Source organism: Colletotrichum gloeosporioides, assembly GCF_011800055.1.
Source record: "Colletotrichum gloeosporioides strain Lc1 chromosome Unknown consensus_66, whole genome shotgun sequence".
Classification (NCBI taxonomy): Eukaryota; Fungi; Ascomycota; class Sordariomycetes; order Glomerellales; family Glomerellaceae; genus Colletotrichum; species Colletotrichum gloeosporioides.
The window spans coordinates 874,253-898,271 of NW_025544711.1; the positions used below are offsets into that span (position 1 = coordinate 874,253).

General features: G+C 48.3%; 9 protein-coding genes across 9 annotated transcripts; 5 read left to right on the plus strand and 4 right to left on the minus strand.

The window, feature by feature from the left end:
* Nucleotides 1-243: 243 nt before the first annotated feature.
* On the minus strand, nucleotides 244-1,287 carry GCG54_00014885 (uncharacterized protein; the record flags this gene model as incomplete). The annotated part of the gene is made up of 1 exon (XM_045414706.1): nucleotides 244-1,287. The coding sequence occupies one exon, from the start codon at nucleotides 1,285-1,287 to the stop codon at nucleotides 244-246; it is 1,044 nt and encodes a 347-aa protein (XP_045260828.1).
* A 700-nt stretch (nucleotides 1,288-1,987) lies between these two features.
* On the minus strand, nucleotides 1,988-2,365 carry GCG54_00014886 (uncharacterized protein; the record flags this gene model as incomplete). The annotated part of the gene is made up of 2 exons (XM_045414707.1): nucleotides 1,988-2,188; nucleotides 2,261-2,365. 2 exons carry the CDS (start codon nucleotides 2,363-2,365, stop codon nucleotides 1,988-1,990), a joined length of 306 nt encoding a protein of 101 aa, XP_045260829.1.
* Nucleotides 2,366-3,195: 830 nt separating this feature from the next.
* GCG54_00014887 (tRNA (guanine-N(7)-)-methyltransferase) lies at nucleotides 3,196-4,182 on the plus strand (the record flags this gene model as incomplete). The annotated part of the gene is made up of 3 exons (XM_045414708.1): nucleotides 3,196-3,290; nucleotides 3,329-3,645; nucleotides 3,722-4,182. The coding sequence occupies 3 exons, from the start codon at nucleotides 3,196-3,198 to the stop codon at nucleotides 4,180-4,182; spliced, it is 873 nt and encodes a 290-aa protein (XP_045260830.1).
* Nucleotides 4,183-4,717: 535 nt separating this feature from the next.
* Nucleotides 4,718-8,341, plus strand: GCG54_00014888 (Sorting nexin-12; the record flags this gene model as incomplete). The annotated part of the gene is made up of 1 exon (XM_045414709.1): nucleotides 4,718-8,341. One exon carries the CDS (start codon nucleotides 4,718-4,720, stop codon nucleotides 8,339-8,341), a length of 3,624 nt encoding a protein of 1,207 aa, XP_045260831.1.
* Nucleotides 8,342-14,622: 6,281 nt separating this feature from the next.
* On the plus strand, nucleotides 14,623-16,448 carry GCG54_00014889 (putative splicing factor arginine/serine-rich 1; the record flags this gene model as incomplete). The annotated part of the gene is made up of 7 exons (XM_045414710.1): nucleotides 14,623-14,674; nucleotides 14,757-15,205; nucleotides 15,605-15,681; nucleotides 15,738-15,834; nucleotides 15,895-15,940; nucleotides 15,993-16,301; nucleotides 16,360-16,448. 7 exons carry the CDS (start codon nucleotides 14,623-14,625, stop codon nucleotides 16,446-16,448), a joined length of 1,119 nt encoding a protein of 372 aa, XP_045260832.1.
* A 508-nt stretch (nucleotides 16,449-16,956) lies between these two features.
* On the minus strand, nucleotides 16,957-17,762 carry GCG54_00014890 (Peroxisomal membrane protein PMP27; the record flags this gene model as incomplete). Its single annotated transcript, XM_045414711.1, has 2 exons — nucleotides 16,957-17,119; nucleotides 17,221-17,762. 2 exons carry the CDS (start codon nucleotides 17,760-17,762, stop codon nucleotides 16,957-16,959), a joined length of 705 nt encoding a protein of 234 aa, XP_045260833.1.
* A 1,664-nt stretch (nucleotides 17,763-19,426) lies between these two features.
* GCG54_00014891 (Fructose-1 6-bisphosphatase) lies at nucleotides 19,427-20,575 on the plus strand (the record flags this gene model as incomplete). The annotated part of the gene is made up of 3 exons (XM_045414712.1): nucleotides 19,427-19,551; nucleotides 19,608-20,389; nucleotides 20,421-20,575. 3 exons carry the CDS (start codon nucleotides 19,427-19,429, stop codon nucleotides 20,573-20,575), a joined length of 1,062 nt encoding a protein of 353 aa, XP_045260834.1.
* A 327-nt stretch (nucleotides 20,576-20,902) lies between these two features.
* On the minus strand, nucleotides 20,903-22,049 carry GCG54_00014892 (uncharacterized protein; the record flags this gene model as incomplete). The annotated part of the gene is made up of 3 exons (XM_045414713.1): nucleotides 20,903-21,197; nucleotides 21,297-21,633; nucleotides 21,698-22,049. 3 exons carry the CDS (start codon nucleotides 22,047-22,049, stop codon nucleotides 20,903-20,905), a joined length of 984 nt encoding a protein of 327 aa, XP_045260835.1.
* A 476-nt stretch (nucleotides 22,050-22,525) lies between these two features.
* Nucleotides 22,526-23,691, plus strand: GCG54_00014893 (Homoserine dehydrogenase; the record flags this gene model as incomplete). The annotated part of the gene is made up of 2 exons (XM_045414714.1): nucleotides 22,526-22,562; nucleotides 22,631-23,691. 2 exons carry the CDS (start codon nucleotides 22,526-22,528, stop codon nucleotides 23,689-23,691), a joined length of 1,098 nt encoding a protein of 365 aa, XP_045260836.1.
* Nucleotides 23,692-24,019: the final 328 nt, after the last annotated feature.

Genomic DNA, 24,019 nt, shown 5'->3' on the forward strand with positions numbered 1-24,019 from the left:
CAATGGCCCTTCCGTGGAAAAAGACGATATTGGAGCAAATTTTCAATCTCAAGACTGGCTTAGCACTGTTGAAAGACTTGATGACGCAGGTTTGGTTTGTCTTACACGGTCAACAATATTGTTAGTCCTAGTTGTCTATGAAAAGAATGCAGAAGCTGCGGCAAACGAGAGTTCCGTAATTTCGCAATTCAAATAATGACATCCTAATGAGAAACCCACCCGAGCACGCTTCTACACTGCCATCTATTGGCCTTGGAGATCGGTTGCTAAATCGTCCAGGAAGCTATCAGCAAGTTTCTGGGCTCTCCTCGCCTCGACGTCTCTACGCCGTTGCTCTATTTCCTTCCGTCTTGCCTCCTTTTTATCCTCACGATCTTTCCTCGCTGTCTCTGTCCTCTGTCGCTCTGCTTCAAGACTCTCGAATTCCTTAGACCTCGTCTCCTCATCCTTGCTAAACTTATAGAACCCGGTACCCTTGGTTCGAATTTCGCTATCGGCATCGTAGTGCCTCAAGTCGGGGGGTGTGGCGCTCCTGTCACGTTTGCGTGCCAGCTCCTCCATCTTCTCGGGGTCTTCCGGGTTGAATGCCATTGTTTGAATAGCGTCACCATGTAGAAGTTTCGCGGGTGCAGCAGGCCGAGCAGACATGCGCTCGAGCTCCTCAGCACCGAGAAGGCCGCGGCGGCGTTGTCGCTCCAGACGTTCTATCTCGACTTTGGTGCCCCGCCGCAAACGCCCAAATTCGTCCTCATACTCAACAATTTCCTGGTTGGCGTTCTCTCCATCACCATCGTTGTCGTCGTCGTCATCGGAGTCGGAACTTAGAGCGTCTTCATCGTCGTCCTTTCTCCCTCTTGCCTCGGCTTCTGCCCATTTTCGGTCAAAGTCGATCAGTGGCGCAGCTTCATTTTCTTTGGGCACGTAATCACCGCGTTTCATGGCGGTGTACAGGCGCGCCTTCTCTTCCATCTTGCGCCGGGTGCGGGCCAGTTCTGAGGATTCTTCGCCGGTACGCAGAGGATCTCTCAGCTTCAGCTTCGTGGAATCCGCCTTGGACGACGAGCCCGCCTTTCTGGGGCTGTCGTTCTGCCGCCTCGATTTTACGCCAGTAAAGATGTTGTCTTTGGACCGCGACGGGCGAGGTCTTGCCACCGTAGGAGCGTTGGCGAATGGGCCAGATATGATAGAGGACAGCTGGGCAGTGAAATCCATGGAACTGCTCAAAGCCATATCATTCTTGCGCTTCTTAGGCGGTGGTTGCCCATAGAGGTTTGGGTCTTGGGGCATGATGATTCTTCACCGGCAGGAAGTCAGATCTGAGGCAGTTGCACAAGTCCTGGGGAGTTGTTGGGTGCGATTCTGTGTTCCTGCATCCGTCGAGGACAAACGATGAAGTGCTGCGGTAAGTTTGGGGGGGTTTGAAAGATGTCGGGGGGTCGTCGTGTAGACGGGAGTCCACAGGCGCTTCTACTCTGGGCACCTTCAGCGTGGTGTGGCGCTTGAAGTGGCCCACACCTAAGGCACCTAAGGTTTCTACCTAGGTACCTTAGGTAACTTAGGTAGGTACTACCTTGAGGTTCCTGCTCGGCTTACATACCACTCACCACCAGTGTAGCTAGCTAGCTAGCTAGGTAGGTAGGTTGTAGGTGACGTCGATGGCTAGTACATCTAGCGTAGTTGCTAGACACCCAGGTACGTTTCCACTTATGGTCAATACCATGCAGGACGGAGGGGGACAAGCCAAAGCGAAGTCAATGAATTCACGTCATCAGGGAATGGATATAATCATTGCTTCGTTGCAAATATCCAGTTGTACTCGACATGGTAACCATACCCTTATAAACGCCAACTCCTGTAAGAGCCGTCAATTGAGCCCTAATGCATTCCGAAAACCAAACGGCCTCCATTTACTTGTGTGTTGGTCAGCCCGCGACTGGAGGACGACAACAACGATGATAACGACGTCTGCCCGCCAAGCCTCTCGGTATTATGCAGTTTTGATGCGCTGCTTCACATCTGTCAGGCCATCGGCTGTCTCTGGGGCATGTCGAGCAGCTGTGGGAGGTCTGAGTTGACCATTTCTTGACTCCTGCCAGGGGCGATTCCAGCAGATTCGGTAGACCCAGACAACGAAGTCAAATCCAATCAACAGGATAATGGGAACCACAAAAAACAGGCCCAGCGCAATCTATCATCCCGTCAGTTTGGAGTTTGCCTGGGCTTGGTTTGACACGACGCAGATGTTCAATGTGAGACTTACGAAAGCGCCTGATATGTACCTGACCACAGTAGGGTAATCCGGGGCCAGAAGCAAGTAAGTCATCATCGTGTCGTACCACGAGGCTTGCTGCGGCCGAGAACCCATCCCCGTCGGGTGGGAATCAAGCAGCCAACGTTTTTTGCGACAGGGGCGAAAGAAAGTGGTGGGGTTTCGGTATATGATTTAGGTTGGTACGTGCAAGATGCGTGTGCTGCGGGTGACGAACGAAGGCAAGCAGACGAGACAGGTGGAAGTGAGTATGTAGGCACGCATGTACGGCGGATAACAAACGTGAGGGCGAACGACAATTAATTGGGCAGCTGATGAGGTGCCCATCGAGCCTGGCAAGTTCAATGCTTCTCCAGAGAATGAGGTGAGAGCCGCGTGAGGTGGAAGGAAGTTGATGGTGGAATGTGAGATGTCACGTCAGACCCAAGGGAGAGGAGAACGCGCTTGCGTGAGCATGGGTTAGCCGGCGCCTCCGTGATGAAGTGTAGCCCAGGTAGCTAAGGCACCTTCTATTACCTAGGTACCTTACCTTACCTCGACCAGCAGCGAGTGCGGCACTGGAGGCATAACTGCATTCCTCTTTCCCCAGGTTGGTAAGTGCCTTCAGCGCGCATCCGTTGTAGGTATACTATCTTCAGGGGATGGGTATGTGACCGCCTTCCGTTTGCGACACCCAACTACCTACGAACCCCCTCCATGGACATCGCACTGCACCACGAATTGCATCGCTATTTTTCTGCCTGACGCTTTTTTTCCTCTTCTTTTTCTTCGCTCTCTCTATACTTATTTCCTTCCTGCGACACCCGGTTCAAAAGACCCAAACCCCTTCACGAATCGCATAAGCCGAATTCGGAGAGACTTGCGACATCCAAACGTTCTCCCCCAAGCACCTGCCAAATACCCAACCGCGGAGCGAAAACGACGAAATGGGCAAAGGAACGCACAAACCAAAGAGCCAGAAACGCGAAGACTATCGCAATGCGCGCAGCCAAGAAGGCGTGCTCGAGTTGCCCAAAAAGAAGTTCTACCGGCAAAGAGCTCATGCGAACCCTTTTTCAGATCATCAATTAGTCTAGTTGAGTCGCACAACGGTCCGCTGCCCATGGACAATGATACTAATTGCATGTTGCATGTCAGCCCAGCTGGTCCGAATGAGATGGACTGGACTCAATACTATCCCGCGTTCACCGTCCAAGAAGACCACCCCTTGGTATTCAAACCCGTTGCGGCGACATCCCTCGACACAGATATGCAGGCCATTTCAACGAACCAAACGAAGCGTATGCGGAAGGACGTCGAGGTTGTTGACATTGGCTGTGGGTTTGGCGGGTTGCTTGTGGCCCTGGCACCCCTCTTGCCAGACACATTGGCTCTTGGTATGTGGATGACGCACGCCTTTAGCTGTTGGTTTACTGACTTTGGGAGGCCTCGAGATTCGAACCTCGGTCACAGAGTACGTACAGGAGCGGATCAGAGCGCTTCGCGCGCAGAACGAGGGCACTGGACTCTACCAGAATATCAGCTGCCTCAGGGCCAACAGCATGAAATTCCTACCCAATTTCTTCCAGAAGGCACAGCTTTCCAAGATCTTCATTTGCTTTCCGGACCCTCACTTCAAAGCCCGGAAACACAAGGCCAGGATCGTTTCGACCACGCTAAACTCAGAGTATGCTTTTGCGTTGCGGCCCGGCGGCATAGTGTACACCATTACAGACGTCGAGCCCTTGCATCAGTGGATGGTAGAGCACTTCGGCGCCCATCCATCTTTCGAGCGTATACCCGAGGAAGAGCAGGAAGCGGACGAGTGCGTCAAGGTCATGAGGTCAGAAACGGAGGAGGGAAAGAAAGTGGCGCGGAATCAAGGCCAGAAGCATGTTGCCCTTTTCCGCAGAAAGGAAGACCCGGCCTGGTAATTGGTAATGGCGTTAAAAATGAGGATGAGCGACGGATTCTGAGCAGGACGCAATGGGCACAGCCCTAAATGCCACATATTTTCATTGATACCCAAGAGGAGCGTCGTACTAGGTTCTACCTCTGGTTGATACAGATGCTTCATCAGCATTGCGCAAGTGATTTCTTTAATGTATACTCTCGCGGATTACATATTCATGTTAATGGTCGCAAAGCTTCATTGGGCACGGACCCATTCGGCCACATGCATATTCCATTACAGTGCTACCTAGGGCTCTATTGCGTAAGGCGGGCAGGCATCTTGCAGCGATGTGCTGGTCAGGGGCTGGAAGGTACTTCAACCTTACCTAGTGCCTCACCACACCTCGACATCGTCTCCACGTGTCGGTTTGGACGTCCGCGTACCGCACCCCCTAATCGATAAGGCTCAGCGTAGGCCACGCTCGATCATCTACAAACACAGCTACGGGAGCACCGCAAATATCAACATCGAACGATGTAGCGACGACACGGTGCCTTTCAATACCAATCTGGACTATGGCCCTGCAAGGAAGAGACCTGATCTTTGCCGCCATCACATGCTTCATTGCCTGGGGCTACGCAGTCAGTTGGGCGCCGACGTTGCGATGGATCGGATATGCCCTCTTGGGAGGAGCTCTCCTGACCGTGGCTTCGATTCTAGCAGTCATTTCCCTCACGTCCCGAGGTTCTAGACGAAGCTTCCGTCATCGATCACCTCGTCCGCAGGGGCCCGCCTTCATTGCGCCGAAAGCCTGGTCTCGCGAAGTCGCCGACCTCTATACACGCCTTTCCTACTCAAAAGTTTCCCTCGACCCCGATTCGCCCCGAATATCCGAAGCTCTTGACCATCTTCTCAGTCTTATCGTTCGGGACTTTGTCACCTCGTGGTACTCCAACATCAGCAAAAACCCCATTTTTGCGAACCAAGTGGACAAAGCTATCCGCGATGCTCTTATCAACATCAGAGAGAGATTGTTGGAGCTTGATCTGGTGGACATCGTCACCACTCGTGTTGTCCCAATGCTAACGGCTCACTTCCGCGACTTCTACGACGCCGAACGTTCGGTTCGGGGGAGGAAGCTCAACCGATCCGTGACGGAATCAGAGGAGTTGGACTTGGCAATTGCTTCCAAATACAAGGATGGAAGATTGCACCCTGCCGCATCGTTGTCTTTTCCCGACACCAAGCTTGTTCAGCAAGATTATCTTCGAAAAATGGTTTCGGGCATCTTGCCCAAGGTCCTCCCGCCTAATATGCTCGCCAGTCGCACCGTCTCCACCATAATTCGAGAAATTGTCGCATGCGCTGTGCTGTTTCCTGTGCTCCAGATGTTGGCCGAACCCGATACATGGAATCAAGTCATGGAGAATTATGGTCGATCTATGTTGCAGGACCGGTCAACCGTCCGCAAGCTTCGAGCTGCGCTGGATCAGCATGCTTCGCCAACCCCGAGGGTGGGCAAAGCCGCAATCATACCACGACTTTCGCCCACCGACAGTGAACGAAAGTTTGAAAAGTTCATCCGCGCCATAAGAAAAGTAAATAATCTTTCGGATGCGAGGCGCCTGAGAAGCGAGGTGGCTAGTCAACTAAAACGAGACTCTTTAGAAGACAACCAGGACCAGGTGTATCTTCGCCGGCTGGAAATGGGCAAAAGGCTGTTGGACCAGCGCGTTCAAGTGCTTGCGGCGGGAGGAGATAGACGAAACGCTGCCGCCTTACCTCCTCGCCCCGCAGGCAATACCAAGGCGGTGTCAAAACTTGAGCACGCCTCTTTGGTGGAGCTGCTCCGAGATGCATCAGGGTTGTCTTACTTCATGGAGTTTATGGATCGTCATCGCATGATGCCTCTCGTTCAGTTCTGGCTGGTGGTTGATGGCTTCCGCAACCCGTTGGAGGATGAAGGCCAGGACGACGAGCAGCTCCCGTCGAATCTGTCCATGTGGACCGATTCTGATCGCCTAGACCTGGCGCAAATCGACCATGCGTACTTGGCCAAGGCTGAATTGAAGGTGTCACAGTCCACTCGGGACGAGGTTCGGGCTTTTCTGAACGCCGGCAAGTCGGCTACTGCAGAGCAGTACTACAAAGCCCGGCGAGCCATCTTGAGAGCGCAAACAGCAGTCCTGGAGAGGATGCAAGCACAATTCTTTCAATCTTTCAAGAAGTCTGACCTCTTTTACAAGTGCTTGGCAGCCGAAGAAGCATCTGCAGCTATCACTGCTGTCCCTACAGTTGAGCCGTCCTCGTCGGTGGCCCATCCGCCCATACAACGAAGCTCCCAATCATACCAGTCCAAGCCGAATGCGGTCGCAAGACTTGCACCGAGATTAACACGTCCGACGACGAAGCGAGCCGGATCTGCGTCGGATCTGAGGATCTCCAACGTTAATGGCGGCAGTCTCGACCCCGCAACGGCACAGCGACGCTCTCTAGACGACGACTCACCAAACCCGTTATTTGACGATGAAGACTTTGAGCATGACAACATGATGGACTCAGTGCAGAGTCTGGACCAGGAAGCCAGCAATCCTGTCCCCGATACCACTGTGGTTCAAGCTATGGAAGAAGCTTTAAATAATATCATGGAAGATAACCGACCTCAAACAGCCGAAGAATTCCGGGCGTCATTATTTGGGGCTGAAGATGCAGGCTCAAGCCTCTTCTCTGGCGATAATGATTCCCATCGAGGATCACTCGACGTGTCGCGGCCGGCACAGTCGTCCAAGGAAGCCGAAAGACCGAGTTTGTCATCTTTGGGCCTCGTAAGCGCCGCATCTCGAATAGGAGTTTTCGTTGACGATGATCTCTTCGGAGATGAGGACAAGTATCTTTCTGACGAGCAGGATGACGATGGCGGAGGTAAACAGATGGATGTGGAGGACGAAGTTCACGAAGCCGCGCCCGGAGACCTGGGCCTGGCGGAAGCTATCACAGCGCTGTCTAACGACATCGATCGCCTTGTAGCGCAAGATGCCATCGTCGAATCTCTCACGAAGAAGGCCGAACTCACGAACAACACAGCCGAATTACGTATTCTAAGGAAGTCCAAAGCAAGTCTGCAGCGCGAAATTCGTCGTAAAGAGTTGCAGAGACAGCAGTACGTAGTACAGGAAAGCGACAACAGCCTCTACGGCCGCTCCACGATCAAGATCAAAGCCATTCAGGTGGGACGTGAAGACGACGGCAGGGAGTTCGCTCTTTATGTAATCGAGGTACAGCGGGATGCTGGAGAGAAGATGCCAGCAGCGACATGGATCATCACTCGCCGATATAGCGAGTTCCATGAACTGCACCAAAAGCTTCGGTCGAGGTATCCATCCGTTCGCAACCTCGATTTTCCCAGACGACGAATGGTCATGAAGTTTCAGAGCGAGTTTCTGCGCAAAAGACGGGCTGCGTTGGAGCAGTATCTTCGCGAACTCTTGATGCTACCGGAAGTCTGCCGGAGCCGAGATCTACGAGCGTTTTTGTCTCAAAGCGTGATTGCTCAGGGTCAAGATCTGGTGGACCGCGAGGACAAGAAAGACATGATAACGCGATTTTACGACTCAGTTACGGACGGTGTGGAGGATATTCTTGGCAATATTCCAGTCCTGGATCAACTTTCGCTAGCCGGCCAGAACCTGATTGCAGCAGCGACCAACCAGTTGAACGCAATGCCCCTACCAGTCAACGAAGATGGCGTCAATGCGGCCGAGGCCGAGGCCGAGTTGAATGCTTTCGAGAATAAGGAGCTCGAGTCTTTTATCAAGCCTATTTGCGACATTTTCCTGGAGGTATTCGAGCTCAATCGAGGCAACAACTGGTTGCGTGGTCGGGCAGTCGTTGTGGTCCTCCAGCAACTACTCGGGGGTACCATAGAACGCAAAGTACGTGACAACGTCAAAATGCTGGTTCAAGAGGACGCAATTCTTAAGTATATTGCCCTGCTCCAAGACAGTATGTGGCCCGGCGGACAAATGAATAAGAACAAGCTGCCAAGGACAGCAGCAGAAAAGAAGCAGACACGCACAGAAGCCAGCCTGATGCTAGCAACACTTATACCAGACCTGGCAGGCAGTGTGGTCGGTAGAGTCAATGCCCAAGCAGCCAGCCGACGTGTTTTTGCAACCTTTAATAATTCAAGGCTCAAGTAAGTGGCTGTTCTGACCGCTTCTGGTTGCAGTGGGCTAACTACTTGTCAGCGCTCACTTAGCTTTTACTTTTATGGACGAGTTTGTGGAGATTTTGTTTGGCTGATGTGGGCGTGTGAGCATTTTTCTTTCCTTTCTCGAGGACCAGAACAGGGAGGTACTCTTTCCCTCGTCTTGATTGGGGGCAATGGGCATAGAGCATGGCGTTTTTGGCGCCCTAAACTGATGAGCTGGCGGGTATTGGGGGCGGTGCATCTTGCTGCATAGAAGCGGGTGTTGAGGGTCACTTGAGACAGTGCCAATCGCTGATGGCAGGCGGGCAAGATGGACCAAGGTGCATGGCAATGTGCGATGCTGGGTGGCTATCGGCCGAGTATCAAGATCAAGGAGAAGACCAGTAAGAAGAACACTGTGTTACTGGGCGAGTAATGACATTAACACAACATCCCAAGCCCGTGAGAAAACCTGATATATATACATAACGACGACATTCAACCACGGATTAACTGAACGGCGGTCAGAATAAAGTCAATTAGGTATGCTTCTCCATGAGGCTGCAACGAAGGCAGAACAAGGGATGATCGATCCCCTGTGAAAGATCCTGGTCTACTGGGTGACAAGGGAAGGCTTGCGAGTTTCGCAATTGGCGAAACGACGGCCCCAAGATCCCAAAAGATGCTTGAAACAGTCGGGTGGGCATCGCAAACATTTTTGAACAGGCTTTTGTCACTCAGGAGAAGCTGAAAATGGATATTTTTTATCCTTCAAGAGTAGTACCGACTAGAATACCCAGCAACCTGCTACCCACACCAATGCGACGCGACAACCCGAGATCCGAGAGACCGTCGTATCATGTTCTTTCAAAAGTCCGATTTTGGAGGTGACGATTCCTTTGCAAAGCGATTTAGCACCTTGAACCCCCGGTTTGTAAGGTGCTTCAAAGGTCAGATTGGTAGCATCAAGAAGGTTGATCACCAGCCTTGGGGACCGGTGAAACCACAGGGGGTGCTTCAAATGCATATTCGGCGGGCTTTGGGTAAGAAACAGAAAGGCCAACGCCATTGCTGCTTAGACACAGTCAGTACGAGTACCTTACAGTTTGCAAGGCTTATCGAGTCGGCAGGATCTCACAGCCCGCAACTGTCTCCTCATAACGTCGACAGCAATCGCTGACAGACGTTACAGGAGGAGCTCCTGGAGTGCTGCAATGGTCTGCACAACCGAGGAGAAGGAGGAAGAGCAGGAGCTACAGCATGCAGGCTGCCAGGCTCTGGAGCATCACAGCGGGGCCCTCTCGCAGACTGCCAATGAAAAGCTAATATACCCTGGCACTCTCAAGCATGTCCTGGCCTACGAGGGACCTTCCCTACCTTACCTTCCATACAAGAGCTAGACTCCCCAGGTCGTTCGTCCACTGGTTCATCGTTCCACCTCACCAAGTACCTGCCCCAAGTTCTCAAGGGCAGGGGACGGGAGGGGGGACGCTATCCTCACCTTAATCAACAGTCGACAGTCAATTTCGTCCAAGCATCCAGTCAGACAAGAGAATTATTGTTGCATATGATATAACAAGTAACTCATCAGAATGACCTGACCAGCGCTACCTGTCGGGTTATCAAGTAACCGTCATCCTAAGGTCAGGATCGATCAAGAAGCCCGCTCAGACACCGGGTACGAATTCAGGGAAGAGCCCTCTTCAGCCCCGAGCATGGCATGCATGCTTGTCGCTCTTCGGTCGCTCCACTATCCCAATTTGTGTTTTTTTTTTTTCCCCCCCCCTTCCTTTCCTTGTTGTCTACTTCCTCCTCCTCCTCCTCCTCCTCCTCCTCCTCCTCCTCCTCTCCTCTTCGTATCCATAGCAAGGAGCTCAGGACCTCAGGTCGCAAGGTCAGGCAGCTAAGGTACCTTCCTATCTATAGTAGCTATTAAATTAATGGGGTCGTTTTATTAATTTACCCGATCTAACTAAATTAGGCACTTAAATAGGTTAGTATAGCTACGCTATAGTAATCCTACTAAAGTCTAATATACCTAAGTTTTTAAGTATAAGTACCTTTAGTTAAATACTTAAACTTAAAGGGCTCTACTTAGTTAAATCTTAGCTTTCTAATTAGCTTAGATTAGCTAGAGTTTTACTAAGTTATTAAATAGTTTAAAAACTCCTTAGATTTAAATAATTTAAAGCTTAGTAGTTAGTTTTATTAATTTTAATTAAAAAGCTATTATATTATATAATTTCTAATAAGTATAAAAGAGTATATTAATAACTACTTATAGCTACCTCTAAGTTTATAATCTTAATAGTAGCTAAATCTACTCTAATAGTTATATTAATAATAATAACTATATTAATAATATTAAAAAGATATATTATTATAGTAATAGTAGTAATTTTAACTAGAGAAGCTAATTTTACTACTATAATATAATAAATATATATTAATACTAAAAATCTTCCTCTTATTAAATTAATAATATATCTTCTTATTACTAATATAATCTCTTAATATTAATCTATTATTATTAATAGAGAGTTTAATAGCTAGTAAGAGCTTTAATAGAAGTAATAAGAGTAGTTATTATACTATAAAACTTAGTAATCTTACTTATTATTTATTTTAATTTCTAATATATACCTCTACTACTACCTCTATCTATTTAACTTATAGCTAGTATTAATATTACTAAAACCTATAATATAAATATAAACCTCTTAGAGGCTTTATAAGCTTCCTATATAGAAGGTATATATTAAGTATTACTTAAGTTAATTATAGGGGGGGCCTTATTATTAGAGGAGTTAGGATTATAGTATTAGTATTAAGTATTTCTTAGAATAATATTTAGGTTAAGTTTAAAGATAAACTATTTAATCCTAATTAATTTAGACTAAAGATATTAATAAAAAGTTAATAATTAATAAACTAAAGTATTTATATTACTCTAATTAAGGTATTAATAATTATTAATATCTTTAATATAGAGAACTCTATTATTACTACTATATAGTTAATCTAATAAGTTATAATAATAAAGTAGACTTTATTACTTCTAAAAAGTACTAATATAAGTAGTAGGTAAGTTTCTCTACTACTTAAATATATCTTTAGTAGTATTATATTAATTATAAAGAAGTTTAAAAGTTTAGAAAGAAATATTATAAATAAAGCTATTAATAAGTTTATACTTCTTTTAAGTAGTATATTATTTATAAACCTTATTACTAAACTTTACTTAATATTACTCTTACTTCTTAATAACTATCTTAAATATTTTAGTATATAGAATATATAGATTAAAGAGGTAGTAAGTAAAATAGGATTTTAATTTATAGTAACTACCCTTAGTAGGTAATATTATTTTATAGTTATAGTTTTAAAGTTAATATATAGAGTAATTAATAAACTCTTTAAAGTATAGGATATATATTATCTAGAAGTATTTAAGAATATCTAAGAAGTTAGTATTAATCTAAATACTATAAAACTATATATACTTAGCTAGTTATAAAACTACTACTTAATATATTATTATACTTTTTTATATACTTTATATATTAATAAGTAAATATAGATATTTTATACCTTAATAAGGCTATTAGTATTATAGTTATAATCCTTTTTAGTAGGGGCTTTATTAACACTTTTTAGGTATATAACTACCTCTACTATAAGTTAAGTAGTAATCTTATAACTTTAGGTATAAAATTAAAGCTTAATAGTATTATTACTAGTATTAAAAGTAGTAGTAGCTACCTTATTACCCTTAAGGGCTTATAAGCCTATCTATTTTTTCTTAATATTTAAAGTAATATTTTTAAGTATATACTATATATAGAACTATTACTTTAAGAGAGAAAATATATCCCTAGTAGTATACTTTAAACTAGCGTTAAAATTAGTAATAATAATACTTAGGTTAAGTATAAAGTTCTTAAGGAGAAACTTATATAGTTAGAGTAGTACTTATTAGAAAAATTTAGTAATTTTAATAGAAATAAGATAAAAGCTAATATTAAATATAGTATTAATAATAGAGAGACTAATAACTTAAAAGAGGAATATTTAGAATTAATTAATTTACTCTATACTTCTATTAATAAAAAATTAAAATAATAATAAATAGGGGGGTAATAAGAGTATATATTACTTACTTTATATATATTATCTATTATTAATAGTTCTAAGTTTCTCTTTAATATCTCTAAGTAGGGCTAATATATTTAAAAAATACTATTAATCTTATTATTATTACTATATTAAACTATATAATAGGGTATATTATACCTCTTAGTGAGTTTATTAAAGAAGAACTAAATTAATAATAATAAGCTATATTTTTTCTATTAGAGGTAGTACTACTAGTTATATATATCTTATAGGCTAACTTTATAGTCCTTCTATTTAAGAAGGTTTATAATTATATATAATATTAAGTTATTTACTATAGAGAGCTCCTTAATACGTTTAAAGAGGTTTTTTTTTAGGAGGTTACTAGAGGTCTTTATAGCTTATTTAACCTTATTAATAATAAGTTTTTAGAAAGCTAGGACTATATTAAACTAAACTTAAGGAGTAATAGGGTAGTTATAGTATTTAAAGCTATTAAGGACCTCTTATACCTAGATCCCTATAGTAGTAATATATTAAATTTTACCTTTAAACTAATAGTTATATTACTTAGTATAGCTTTTTCTTTTTAATATAGTTAAAACGTACTTACCCTCTTAATTATATATAATATTATATTAGTTACTACTATTAGAGGTCCTCTTTTTATATATAGCGAAGCCCTTAGTATAGAGAGTGATATAGGTGTATAGCTAGTACTCCTTAAAGGTAGGGGTTTAGATCTAAGTATTAGATATATCCTTAATTCTAAAAAAATATAGGATATTAGTATAGGTATAAGCGTATTTAGGGGTGTGGTATATACACCTATATAGTATAAGGTTATAAATAGGCTTATGTTATAATAAAAGGTGATAATTCTAAGCATTTATAGGCATTTAATCGTATAGATAATAATAAGGGAATTAATATATTATAATAACTTTAGTTATTGTTTCTTATAGGTTTCCTCCTCTAGTAGGGAAAAGTGAGGGGAAAGATAATCTAAAACGTAAACTACTAAACTACTAATTATATAAAGTGCTTATATAACTATACGTATTATATAATTAATATTATAGTTATAGGTTATAATAAATAGAGTATTTTTATATAAGGTTTAATACTTTAAACTTTATTTATTTATTTTATATAGAATATTAAAATAAGTTAAGCGTTATTATTATTCTTATATTATTATTATTATTATAAAAGAATGTTATATGTTAATATAGGATATATAAGAAAATTAATAATTTAATATACTTAGAAGATAGGTAGTGTAATAGAGGCCTTAGAGTAGTAATCTCAGCTACGTATGTGGGTAGGGGTAGCTTTTCAGCTAAGTCGGTAGCGTTAACGTTAGTAAGTTGTATCGCGAGAGGGTAGTACTTAGAGGGGTGGATTAATCGTGGCGGCGGTGGCGCGGCAGCTAAATTAGGCTAGCGCGGGCAAATTAACAAAACGACCCCGTTAATTTAACAGTAACCCTATCTACCTACCAATTAGCTACAAATCCACAATTGATTGGATCTTCTTCCCCTAGTGCCTCAAGACCTTCCTTACCCGGGAACTCGATTACAGCACGAGACACCGCAGGTGAGCCAGGTGCGGCGGCACTGCAGCCACCAGGAACCGTCAAGTACATTACCTTAGGTAGCTTACCTCCTTCTCCTCCAACAGCTCCTACCCCGTCCCTCACCTCACCTCATCTCCTCTTGACACCTACCACCGGCAGCTTTCCCCCAAGGCGGACACACTACTAGGTACTCTGCTCACAGAGGTGCCCGACAACACTCCCTATTCCGACCAATCGCTGCTCGACCGACCGGTGTAACGTCGATACTAGAACCCTTCATAACTTCTCCCCTCCCAGCCCAGCCCATCGCCTCGCTCCTGCATTTCTCTTCCGTCTTCCCCGTTTAGTCGGCATTCGGAAACTGGCACGAATACGTCCGCGCTATTCTTTCCTGTCCTTGCAATCGCCTTTTTGCCTATAGGTCGACCTGGAAGATCACAAGTCGTTACTATTCTCCACGTCATTGCCGCTTCTTGGACTCGGCCGTATCGTTGAAACGCCTGTGGCAACTGCTACTGCGAATCTCGCTTGGCCGCTTCCGCGCATCTGGATTGCTCTTCTACACGCGACAGACTCGACAAGGCATTCCCATCAAAATGACCGAAGTATCGTCTACCAGGTTGTACCTGGGGAATCTCCCGCGAACCGGTTAGTTCAACTTCGCCCGAAGGCGTCGATGCATCGTGCTGTGGTAGTAAATCGCTAACCTATGCGCCTTTGGCCCCGCCAGCTACCAAAGCCGACGTCGAAGCACACTTCGCCACCCATGGCACCGGCGAAATTACTGAAATCAAGCTCATGAACGGCTTCGGCTTCATTGAATACAAAGATGCCATGGATGCCCGTGATGTAGTCCCAGGTAAGTGTTTTAACGCTGATCCATTCTGGTCGCGCCACTTTTTGATCGCTAATTCCTTGTCTGTCCAGCTTTTCGTATGTTCTCGCGCGTCGATACACTGCAATCTGCTTCTTCCGGTCCGGACCGCTAACCATAGCATCGTATTAAAAGATGGATCCGATTTTATGGGCGAACGCTTAACAGTGCAATTTGCCCGTGGAACCCGGCATCGGGAGGGCGGTAATGGCGGCGGCTTTAACAACGAGCGCGCTCCCCCAAGGCCTCGCCGTACTCCTCATCGGATGCAGATCACGGGACTTCCCACCGATACCAGTTGGCAGGTCTGTTGAAATCTCTCCCCATTCTCTCAAGCTGGACACCTGGACTTTTCCCCTCTCCCCCTTTGCTGGCGCGAGGCGCGTTGGCGACCCTTTCACCGCGAGATGGACTTCCCGGCACGTGCTGCAGTTTTTGGCACACAGATACCTACCCTCCTGCCGTCCACATACCAGCGCGGACCATGCGGCTCGGATGGAACTCGCATTGCCGTGTCAGGACTGGTTCTATGTCGGCTTGGCCCTATCAGAACAAGGAAGGAAACCCTTGGGATGGCCGCCTCGACGACGGCTTTATTCCCACCGCGGACTGGACGCTGTCTGATCGTTGAATTCCGGACTTCCAACCCTCTTCGGCCCATGCCACCGCTCCTGGACACCAACTTACATGGACTCTGGATATAGGATCTCAAAGATTTTGCCCGTCAATCGAGTCTCGATGTCGTCTATTCTGAGACCGGCCGCGACGGCAATGGTCGAGGGTCAGTCAACTGCCACCTTTCCCGCGGTCTTGGCAAATTCTGACTGAACTCTACAGCTTCGTTGAATTTGAGACCGCAGCCGATCTGAGAACTGCGGTCGAGAAGCTTGACGGCCGAGAATTCAAAGGAAATCGTGTCACCTGTGTTGCCGACGTGGGTTACCAATCTGTAAATGAAAATGCGCTGTCTGACAGAGCTGACGCACTTCATCAGACTCAACCCGATATGCCTCCTCGCGACATCCGCGGCGCGCGCTCGCGTTCGCCTGGCGGACGACGCCCTTATCCGCTTCCGATGGACGACTACGATAGGCGTGGCCCTCCACGAGGTTACAGTCCGCGCAGAGATGGATATCGTGACGGCTATCGTGAGCGCAGCCCTCGTCGAGAGTACTACGATGATCGCGCTCGATACCGATCCCCTCCTCGCCGCCCTATGGATGATTACCCTCCACCGCGAGGCCGCTATGACGATCCCTACCGTCGAGACTATCCTCCGCCACCCGATCCCTATGCCAATGGCAGACCCTACGACCGTCCTCCGAGAGACTTCCCTCCTCGAGATGGGGCGTACCCTCGTGATGGGTACCCTCGCGAGTATGACCGTGGTAGCCGTTACTGGTAACTCATCTCCTGCTCAAACACTTGCCTCAAAGGGGCTGTCCTTGACTCTGAATAGATCCTGGAGGCGCCCAAAATATGTTCCAATACAGAGACCGCGTCCTCGCTTCTAGTTTGCATTGGGCCATAAGGAAGGAAAGGATGTGATTTGAATGGCGCTTGTTCGTGGGCCTGAAAAGTTGGTCTATGCTGTCCAGTCATGTAGGATCCGGGGATTTGAGGCAACAGAAAATGAAGTGTTGCGTCGCAGAAAATCGAGGTGGAAATCCCCAGAAGGGAATGTATATTGTACGATTACACGCATGGATATCCGACCAAAAATAATGAATCCTTGCCCTGCGCCCCTGTTACACCCTTCCAATTCGCTTATACGATGGTGAGTCGGGCCTAGTACTGTGCCCAGTAAGCATCGAAGAGGACCATGGCGTTCGCATTGACAATGTGCATTTAATTGACAGCCAAATTCCCTGCCTACAAGTACCTGCCGTAGCAATTGAGCCTTCAACCTTGACTGGCTAAAACCGGAACGCCCCAACATACCCTCCATTATCGGATGTCCAGATCACACACTTTCGAAAGCCTTCTTGCCGTCCCATCCATCAAAACACGCTCCAAGCGCAAAAACATGCATGCGCGTAGTCACCGTAGAGTAAGATTACGCCGTCTTCTTCCACTGGGTGTATACACCAATCAAACTGCTTACGGTTCCAGCGAGACCAACAATGCCATCGTCAAAATTAGCCCACGCCAAGGCGGAGGTGGGGACGGTCAAGTCGCAGAGGTCAGAAAGGAGCTGGAGGCGGCTACCAGCGCGTTCACTATAGATTGATTAGCTTGAGCCGCGTTGCCAACGCGAAGAGGTTTCGAATCTTCACATCCCAAAGACGCTTCTGAGGGGGTTCATCTTGGGGGTACTCACATGGCTATTCTCTTTGCCTCAACGACACCTTCACCTTCCTTCTTGTCGACCTTGGCCTCCCGCTGCTGAAGACGGTAAAGGGTGTAGGACTGGGCAATGACACTGCAGATCAAACCAATGGCCCAGCAGCGATAGGCCTCCTTTTGAAGCTTCTTGGCGCCCTCCCATTTCCTAATGCCAGCCGCGTCCAAAACGGTGGCGGCATCGAAGGTCAGATAGCCGGCATAGCCAAGCTGACGACCAACAGCGGCGTAGCGGAGGACAGGGTCCATCGTTTTGGCATCGGAAGCAACGGCAGCAGCTTTGAAGTGCTCGACGTTTTTGCCTACGCGCATAATTTTGCGGGTGAGGCCAAATTGCTTCTTGATGGCATCCCAAGGAGCGATCTCGGTTTTGGAGCCATTGGTGCGAAACAAATACCAGGCATAGAAACGGGCGAAGTACTGGAGAGTGCGGAGGAGCTTGTCGCGACCGACAGTCGTGGCGACGAACTTGAGGTAGTGTGCGACCGAAGGATGGTAGATGACGGCGTCGGCGACCATTTTGGAGGCGGAAGGCAGAGTATCAGATCGAAATTCGGGACAAGCGGTAACTTCGGAGGATGCGGTCAAATGCAGTCAAATGCGGAGTGGATTTGATGGAGTTCGGTGGGCTTCGAAGGGAGGCAACTGTTTAACTCACGAAAGTTGTTATTGGCGATGGGATGCGTCGACGTTCTGGGCGAAGCACGGGGGATGGGCACGGTTAGTAAACTGGGCAGATCGACTGGCTGCTAGTGCAGCTGCCACATGCCGAGGTCCGCCAGCGAAACCGAGACATCAGCGAATACTCCTAGCACAACGCGGCCGAGACGGGGGGATTTTTGCCGCGGGCTGCTTACCATGCCCATGGTCTTTATCACGCTCAGGCGGGGGAGCACGTGAGCGCAAAATAGGGGCTTATCTAAGCTCGTTGGCTCGGCACCTGCGGCCCTGCGGGCGCTGCGCGGTGGACCAGTGAGTGTGGTCTTGGTCAGTTGTGGGGTTGAAGCTGGGGGAGTTGGGATAAACCCAAAGAGGCAGATGAAGAATTGCTTGCGCCTCAGGCGTCAACAAGTCAAAGGTTTGTTTGTCCTGACTCTTGTATGTGTCGTGACTACTGCTCAGGGGCCTCAAGCTCCACCTCCAATACGGAGGTAGGAGTTACAATTACATACGCAGCAATCACTGGCCTTGGTCAGCTTTCCGCACAGGTCCGGATGGGACCTTCTGGTCCAATTGCCTCATGCCTTCATAGTCTGATCCACCGTACCGGGCATAGAGCGGGAGAATCAAGAATCAAGGACTACGGTGGGTGTTATTAGCCATCGTTATCGCTGGAAAGAACAGAAACAGAGCGGAATTGTCAGATGCCAAAAGTATTGACCGGACTCAAGCTACAGGCACTTCACCACGTCCTTGTTGTAGCCATGAACAGCCCTGCCAACCTTAGCGTTTCTTCACCCGCCACCCAAAAGTACCCCTAAACTAAACTAACCTACCGACAGACTGCTCACTTACGTAGTCCACGAGAAATAGTAGTGAGAAACGAGAGTGCTTCTCGCTGCATACCGCGCCGAGGGTTTCCGAGAAATCCTCTGAGGCGCCTCGCGTCCCGTACCATTAGCGCCCTCGACCCCATGTCTCGGGTTCCCCTCGGCCGGTGGTGCTTGCGGTAGGCCCCACTTCGTCGTGGTGACTCGGGATCGTAGGCGATAATAGGACGTAGCACCGTAGCCCTGCGATAGCCGTATGCCGAATTGAGGGGCACTGAGGTCTGAAGACGAGAGCTTCCGGCAACGCTGTCTGATGTTTTGTTCCAGACCCGGACTTACAAACACGGTCCATTTCCTCCAATTGCCACCTCACTTTTTCCTTCGCATCTCCTCTATTTCGTCACCTTCATCTACGTTCTGACGTCTGGCCTCCTGTACCACACTCTCTTCCCGCACCGCACTCGCCATACTCTACCGTACGTATTGTCCTTCAGCTCAAACCCGACCCCTCCATACCGTGCGCTCGTCGTTCTTTGGAATGTCCGTATGTCCGTCGTGGGCCACCGCCTTCATAAGCCTCAGTTACCACTAAAATCACTTCTCTCCTTTCTATCTTTTCTTCATGTCAACTCCCGCAAGCTCACAGTCTTGACCAAAGAACTGACGCGTCCAGTCACAGCCACCTAATTCATCATGTCGGCCTACACAACGAACGGCGGCGGCCAAGAAACCGAAAAGATCAACACCAACATCGTTACGCTGACTCGCTTCCTCACGGAAGAGCAAGCCAAACATAAGGAAGCCACCGGAGATTTCACGTAGGCCTTCAACTCCTATTTGCTCCGTTTTGTTTGTTTTCTGACCATGCGTACAGACTTCTGTGCCATGCTCTGCAGTTTTCCTTCAAGTCGATTGCCTACTACATCCGTCGAGCTACCCTAGTTAACCTGACTGGTCTGGCCGGTTCTTCCAACACCACTGGTGACGATCAAAAGAAGCTTGATGTCATCTCAAACGATCTCTTCATTGAGGCGATGAGATCGTCCGGCAAGTGCGCTCTGCTGGTCTCAGAAGAGGAGGAGGACGTTATCTTCTTCAACGACAGTACGGGCGCCCGTTACGCCGTCGCATGCGATCCCATTGACGGCTCCTCTAACCTGGATGCCGGTGTATCCGTTGGCACCATTTTTGGTATCCACAAATTACAAGAGGGTTCGACTGGCACCAAGGAAGACATCCTGAAGCCTGGCACTGAGCTCCTGGCTGCTGGCTTCACCATGTACGGCGCGTCGGCCCAACTCGTCATTACTATGAGGGGCGGCACCGTGAATGGTTTCACGCTCGACAATGGTGTCGGCGAATTCATTCTTACCCATCCCGACATGAGACTGCCCAAGTCCCGCGCCATCTACTCTGTGAATGAGGGTAACTCGCTATACTGGGAGGATGGCACAAACAACTACTTCAACTCATTGAAGACCCCCCAAGAAAACGGCAAACCGTACAGCGCTCGGTACATCGGCTCTATGGTGGCTGATGCCTACCGTACTCTGCTCTATGGAGGCGTATTTGCGTACCCGGCCGACAAGAAGAGCCCTAAAGGCAAACTTCGTATTCTTTACGAATGCGCACCTATGGCATTGGTATTTGAGAATGGTAAGTCTGAGTATCTCTATACCCTGCCCAGATTCACTTCTAAACGTTCTCGCAGCCGGTGGTCAAGCGGTCGACAGCAAGATGAGGAGAATGCTTGAGGTCGTGCCTGAACACATTCATGACCGAGCCGGTATCTTCATGGGCAGCTTTGATGAGGTTGAGAAGGTGAAGAAGTTCCACCAGTAATTGGTTGGAACTCGCATTTGTCTCACCCCAGCCAACGATACCAATTTTCATGACATTTAATGGATGCGATATGACATTTTCTTCTTCTTTTTGATTGATGATTGATTCCCATTGGCGGCGCTTTGGGCACCAGATTGGTTGTGTGTGTGGACGAATGGTGGGCAGAGGGAAAAGAGGGGCGATCGGGCGCAACGTGAGCTACCTCATCTAGGCGGGTTAGTCCATTCCGGACCAGAGCATGCATTGGTCAGATTGGAAACTCCAATATTGAAAAGAAACAATTCTCCGATTTGTGATACCAGTTTCTCAACATCATAATGTCCTGGGCTAGAATACTTTGGGAATCAGCTTCGGGGTGTTCTTCTTCCATTCCTGGTAGTCCTTGCGATCTCCATAACGCTTGTCGTATTTCTTCTCGCTCAGGGGGATGCCCGAAACCTTTGTCAGGAGCAGGGCGACAAATGCCGGACTCGCAAACGACATTGCAGTTGCTAATAGAGGCCCAGTAATGCCGCCGTAAAGGCCTAGACTGGCTTGAATAGGCCTCGATACGATAATCCCGGCGGCGGCAGTCGCAATGCCAGTCCAGAGAGAAATTTCTCCAAAATAATTCGGATATTGGCTGATGTTTTGTTAGTCATGCCGTGTTTCGCTTTTCAACGGGTGCTACTACTTCAAGGGAGCAGAGATGGCAATGCTAATTGCGCACCTCAAAACGTACCTAACAGTCCAAAGGCCGCGGGTCATGAATTGCTCGTCATGAAGCTTGTCCCTCTTTTCTCGCATCCACTTGCTCTTTTGCCGGTCAGCTGTGATTTCGAACGCGAAACCGGCAACGTAGACGAGAATGCCGGCAACGTCAGATATCTTAACGGGTGGCAACGCAGCGAACGAAGCTGCGGGGACGGAGTTGAGAGCTATGACAGGAAGTAGGCACAAGGAGACCCAGGTGGCTTGAGCAAAGAAAGCACCAGCAAATTTTGCGGGCGATTTCTTGATTTCGTCGAAGCGAGAGTCCTTGCCGTCTTGCAGAATACGTTGGAATAGGTATGATCCCACTACGGATGCCACGGTTAAATTAGAAACCTCACCTCAGACCACAGAAGGTATGTGAAAACTTACGTCGAACAGCCCAAAACACAACGGCACCGCTCATAGCAACCTGTCGCCAGTTCAGAGCTCCGAGTCTACCAGGGTTGGTGAACGGCGCGAGAAGACTCGGCAACGGAGTAGACACATTGGCTGCCGTAGACGAGGATGCGATGCGCAAGGAGGGCAGATACAGGCTGAGAGCGGTTACGGACAGAAACGTCAGGGAGCCGGAAAAGTCATAAAAGCGTTCATTCTGTGCGAGAATGGAGGGGATCGCGAAAGCAAATTGGATCGCGTATGCAGCGGAGACTGAGGGAACCAAAGTCCGTAGCAAGGGATTTTTGAAGTTGGTGAGATGGAGGAGCGATTGTAGCAGGGTCATGGCGACTATCGTTCTTCAGTGGGAATAATCCGGAGAGGGCCAGGATGTCGTGTGAGAAACGATGGTAACTCAACTGTCGGCAGCAGCGAGGTTGCGGGCAGTCTTGTATCAGCCGTGCATAGTTGTAGAGATGCATTCGGCCGGGGGATGGGATGTTACCTTAGGTATTGAATGACGACATGACCTAGACAGGGCCGGGACGAGAAAGGCCCAAGCTCCGATGCTGGAATGCACGGGGTTCCGGTTGCCAGGACTTTCGGTGCAGATGCTCACCGAGTGATAAGATAAGGTACCTTAGTGTACCCCGAGAAGCCCCATATTGGGTGCTCCACTGGTGCCCCGCAGTCGGAGGTGCAGAGAAATTAATCGTCCTGCCCTCCTCCTAAACCCCTCTGATGCACTCAACCCCGAAACCACAGGCAAACGGCCCAGTTCACATCGCGTTCAGATAACTGATTAGTCCTTGAAATCGAGCAATGTCTTCTCCCAAGCAAATATTCATTGCCATTATCGGTACGAGCATCCCTCCACACCACTATGGAAAAGAACACCATCTAAACGTTGCTTGGCATGCGATGTAGGCGCTGGCGGGGTTGGAAAGTGCTTCCTCTCCCAGCTCGAGGCGCTAGCTGCGAGACGACCCTCCCCAAAGCTCAGCCTATGCTATATTTCAACCAGCAAAAAGGCTCTGTACGACCACAGCTACTCTGCCATCCCCATCACTGGCGTCACCGAGACACTCTCCGCCGCTTCGCAGGCTCCGCCCCCTCTTTCCCAGCTCGCCGAGTATCTGGCTGCCGCTCCCGCCAAGGTCGTCCTTGTCGACAACACTAGTTCCCAAGATGTCGCCGAAGCTTATCCGGTCTTCCTTAGTCGTGGCATCAGCGTTGTCACCCCCAACAAGAAGGCGTTCTCGGGCTCCTACAAGCTGTGGCAAGACATTTTCTCCGCAGCGTTGACATCTGGCGCCAAAGTCTACCACGAGTCATCTGTCGGTGCGGGCCTGCCCGTCATTTCGACTCTGAAAGATCTGGTGGAGACTGGTGACCGTGTTACGAAGATTGAGGGCGTCTTCAGCGGCACCATGTCCTTCCTGTTCAACTCTTTTGCTCCTGTATCAGGCTCCGGGGGCAAGTGGTCCGCCGAGGTGGCCAAGGCGAAGCAGCTAGGCTACACGGAGCCGGATCCGAGAGACGATCTTAATGGACTCGATGTCGCCCGGAAGCTCACCATTCTTGCAAGACTGGCTGGACTGCCAGTGGAATCCCCGACTTCGTTCCCCGTTGAGAGTCTGATCCCCAAGGAACTCGAGTCGTGCTCGACTGGTGACGAGTTCTTGCAGAAGCTTCCAGCATTTGACAGCCAGATGGAGGAGACCAAGGCAGCCGCGGAGAGCCAAGGCAAGGTTGTGCGCTTCGTAGGCAGCATTGATGTTGCTTCCAAGCAGGTCAAGGTTGGTCTGGAGCAGTTCGATGCATCTCATCCCATAGCCGCGCTTAAGGGCAGCGACAACATCATCAGCTTTTACACGGAGAGGTACGGTAGCAACCCACTGATTATCCAGGGTGCCGGCGCTGGCGGTGATGTGACGGCTATGGGTGTGACGGGCGATTTGATCAAGGTTATAGGTCAGATTGTATGAAACGCTCATCAAGGTAGCTTTAGAACAGGAAGATGGACAGCCATAGCGCTTTAACAAAATGCCGGCAAATCCATGCGAATGCACCACGGGCTGTGGTTGTATGCTCCTTGAAGCATCCCGCGACTGACGCCGGATAGTGAGTCCATGATTACCGGATGTCATTTACCCCATCCACAAATCCAGCTAAGCCACGACGACTGGGCCCCGGGAGGACGCGCAGCAGCACGCACGGCGGCATAGTCCTTTTCGAATGATAGCTCTGATCCTGGTGACGTGGGTCTGTTGCTAATGGCGGCGAGATGTGCAACAGTCAGGGTGAAATCCCCCT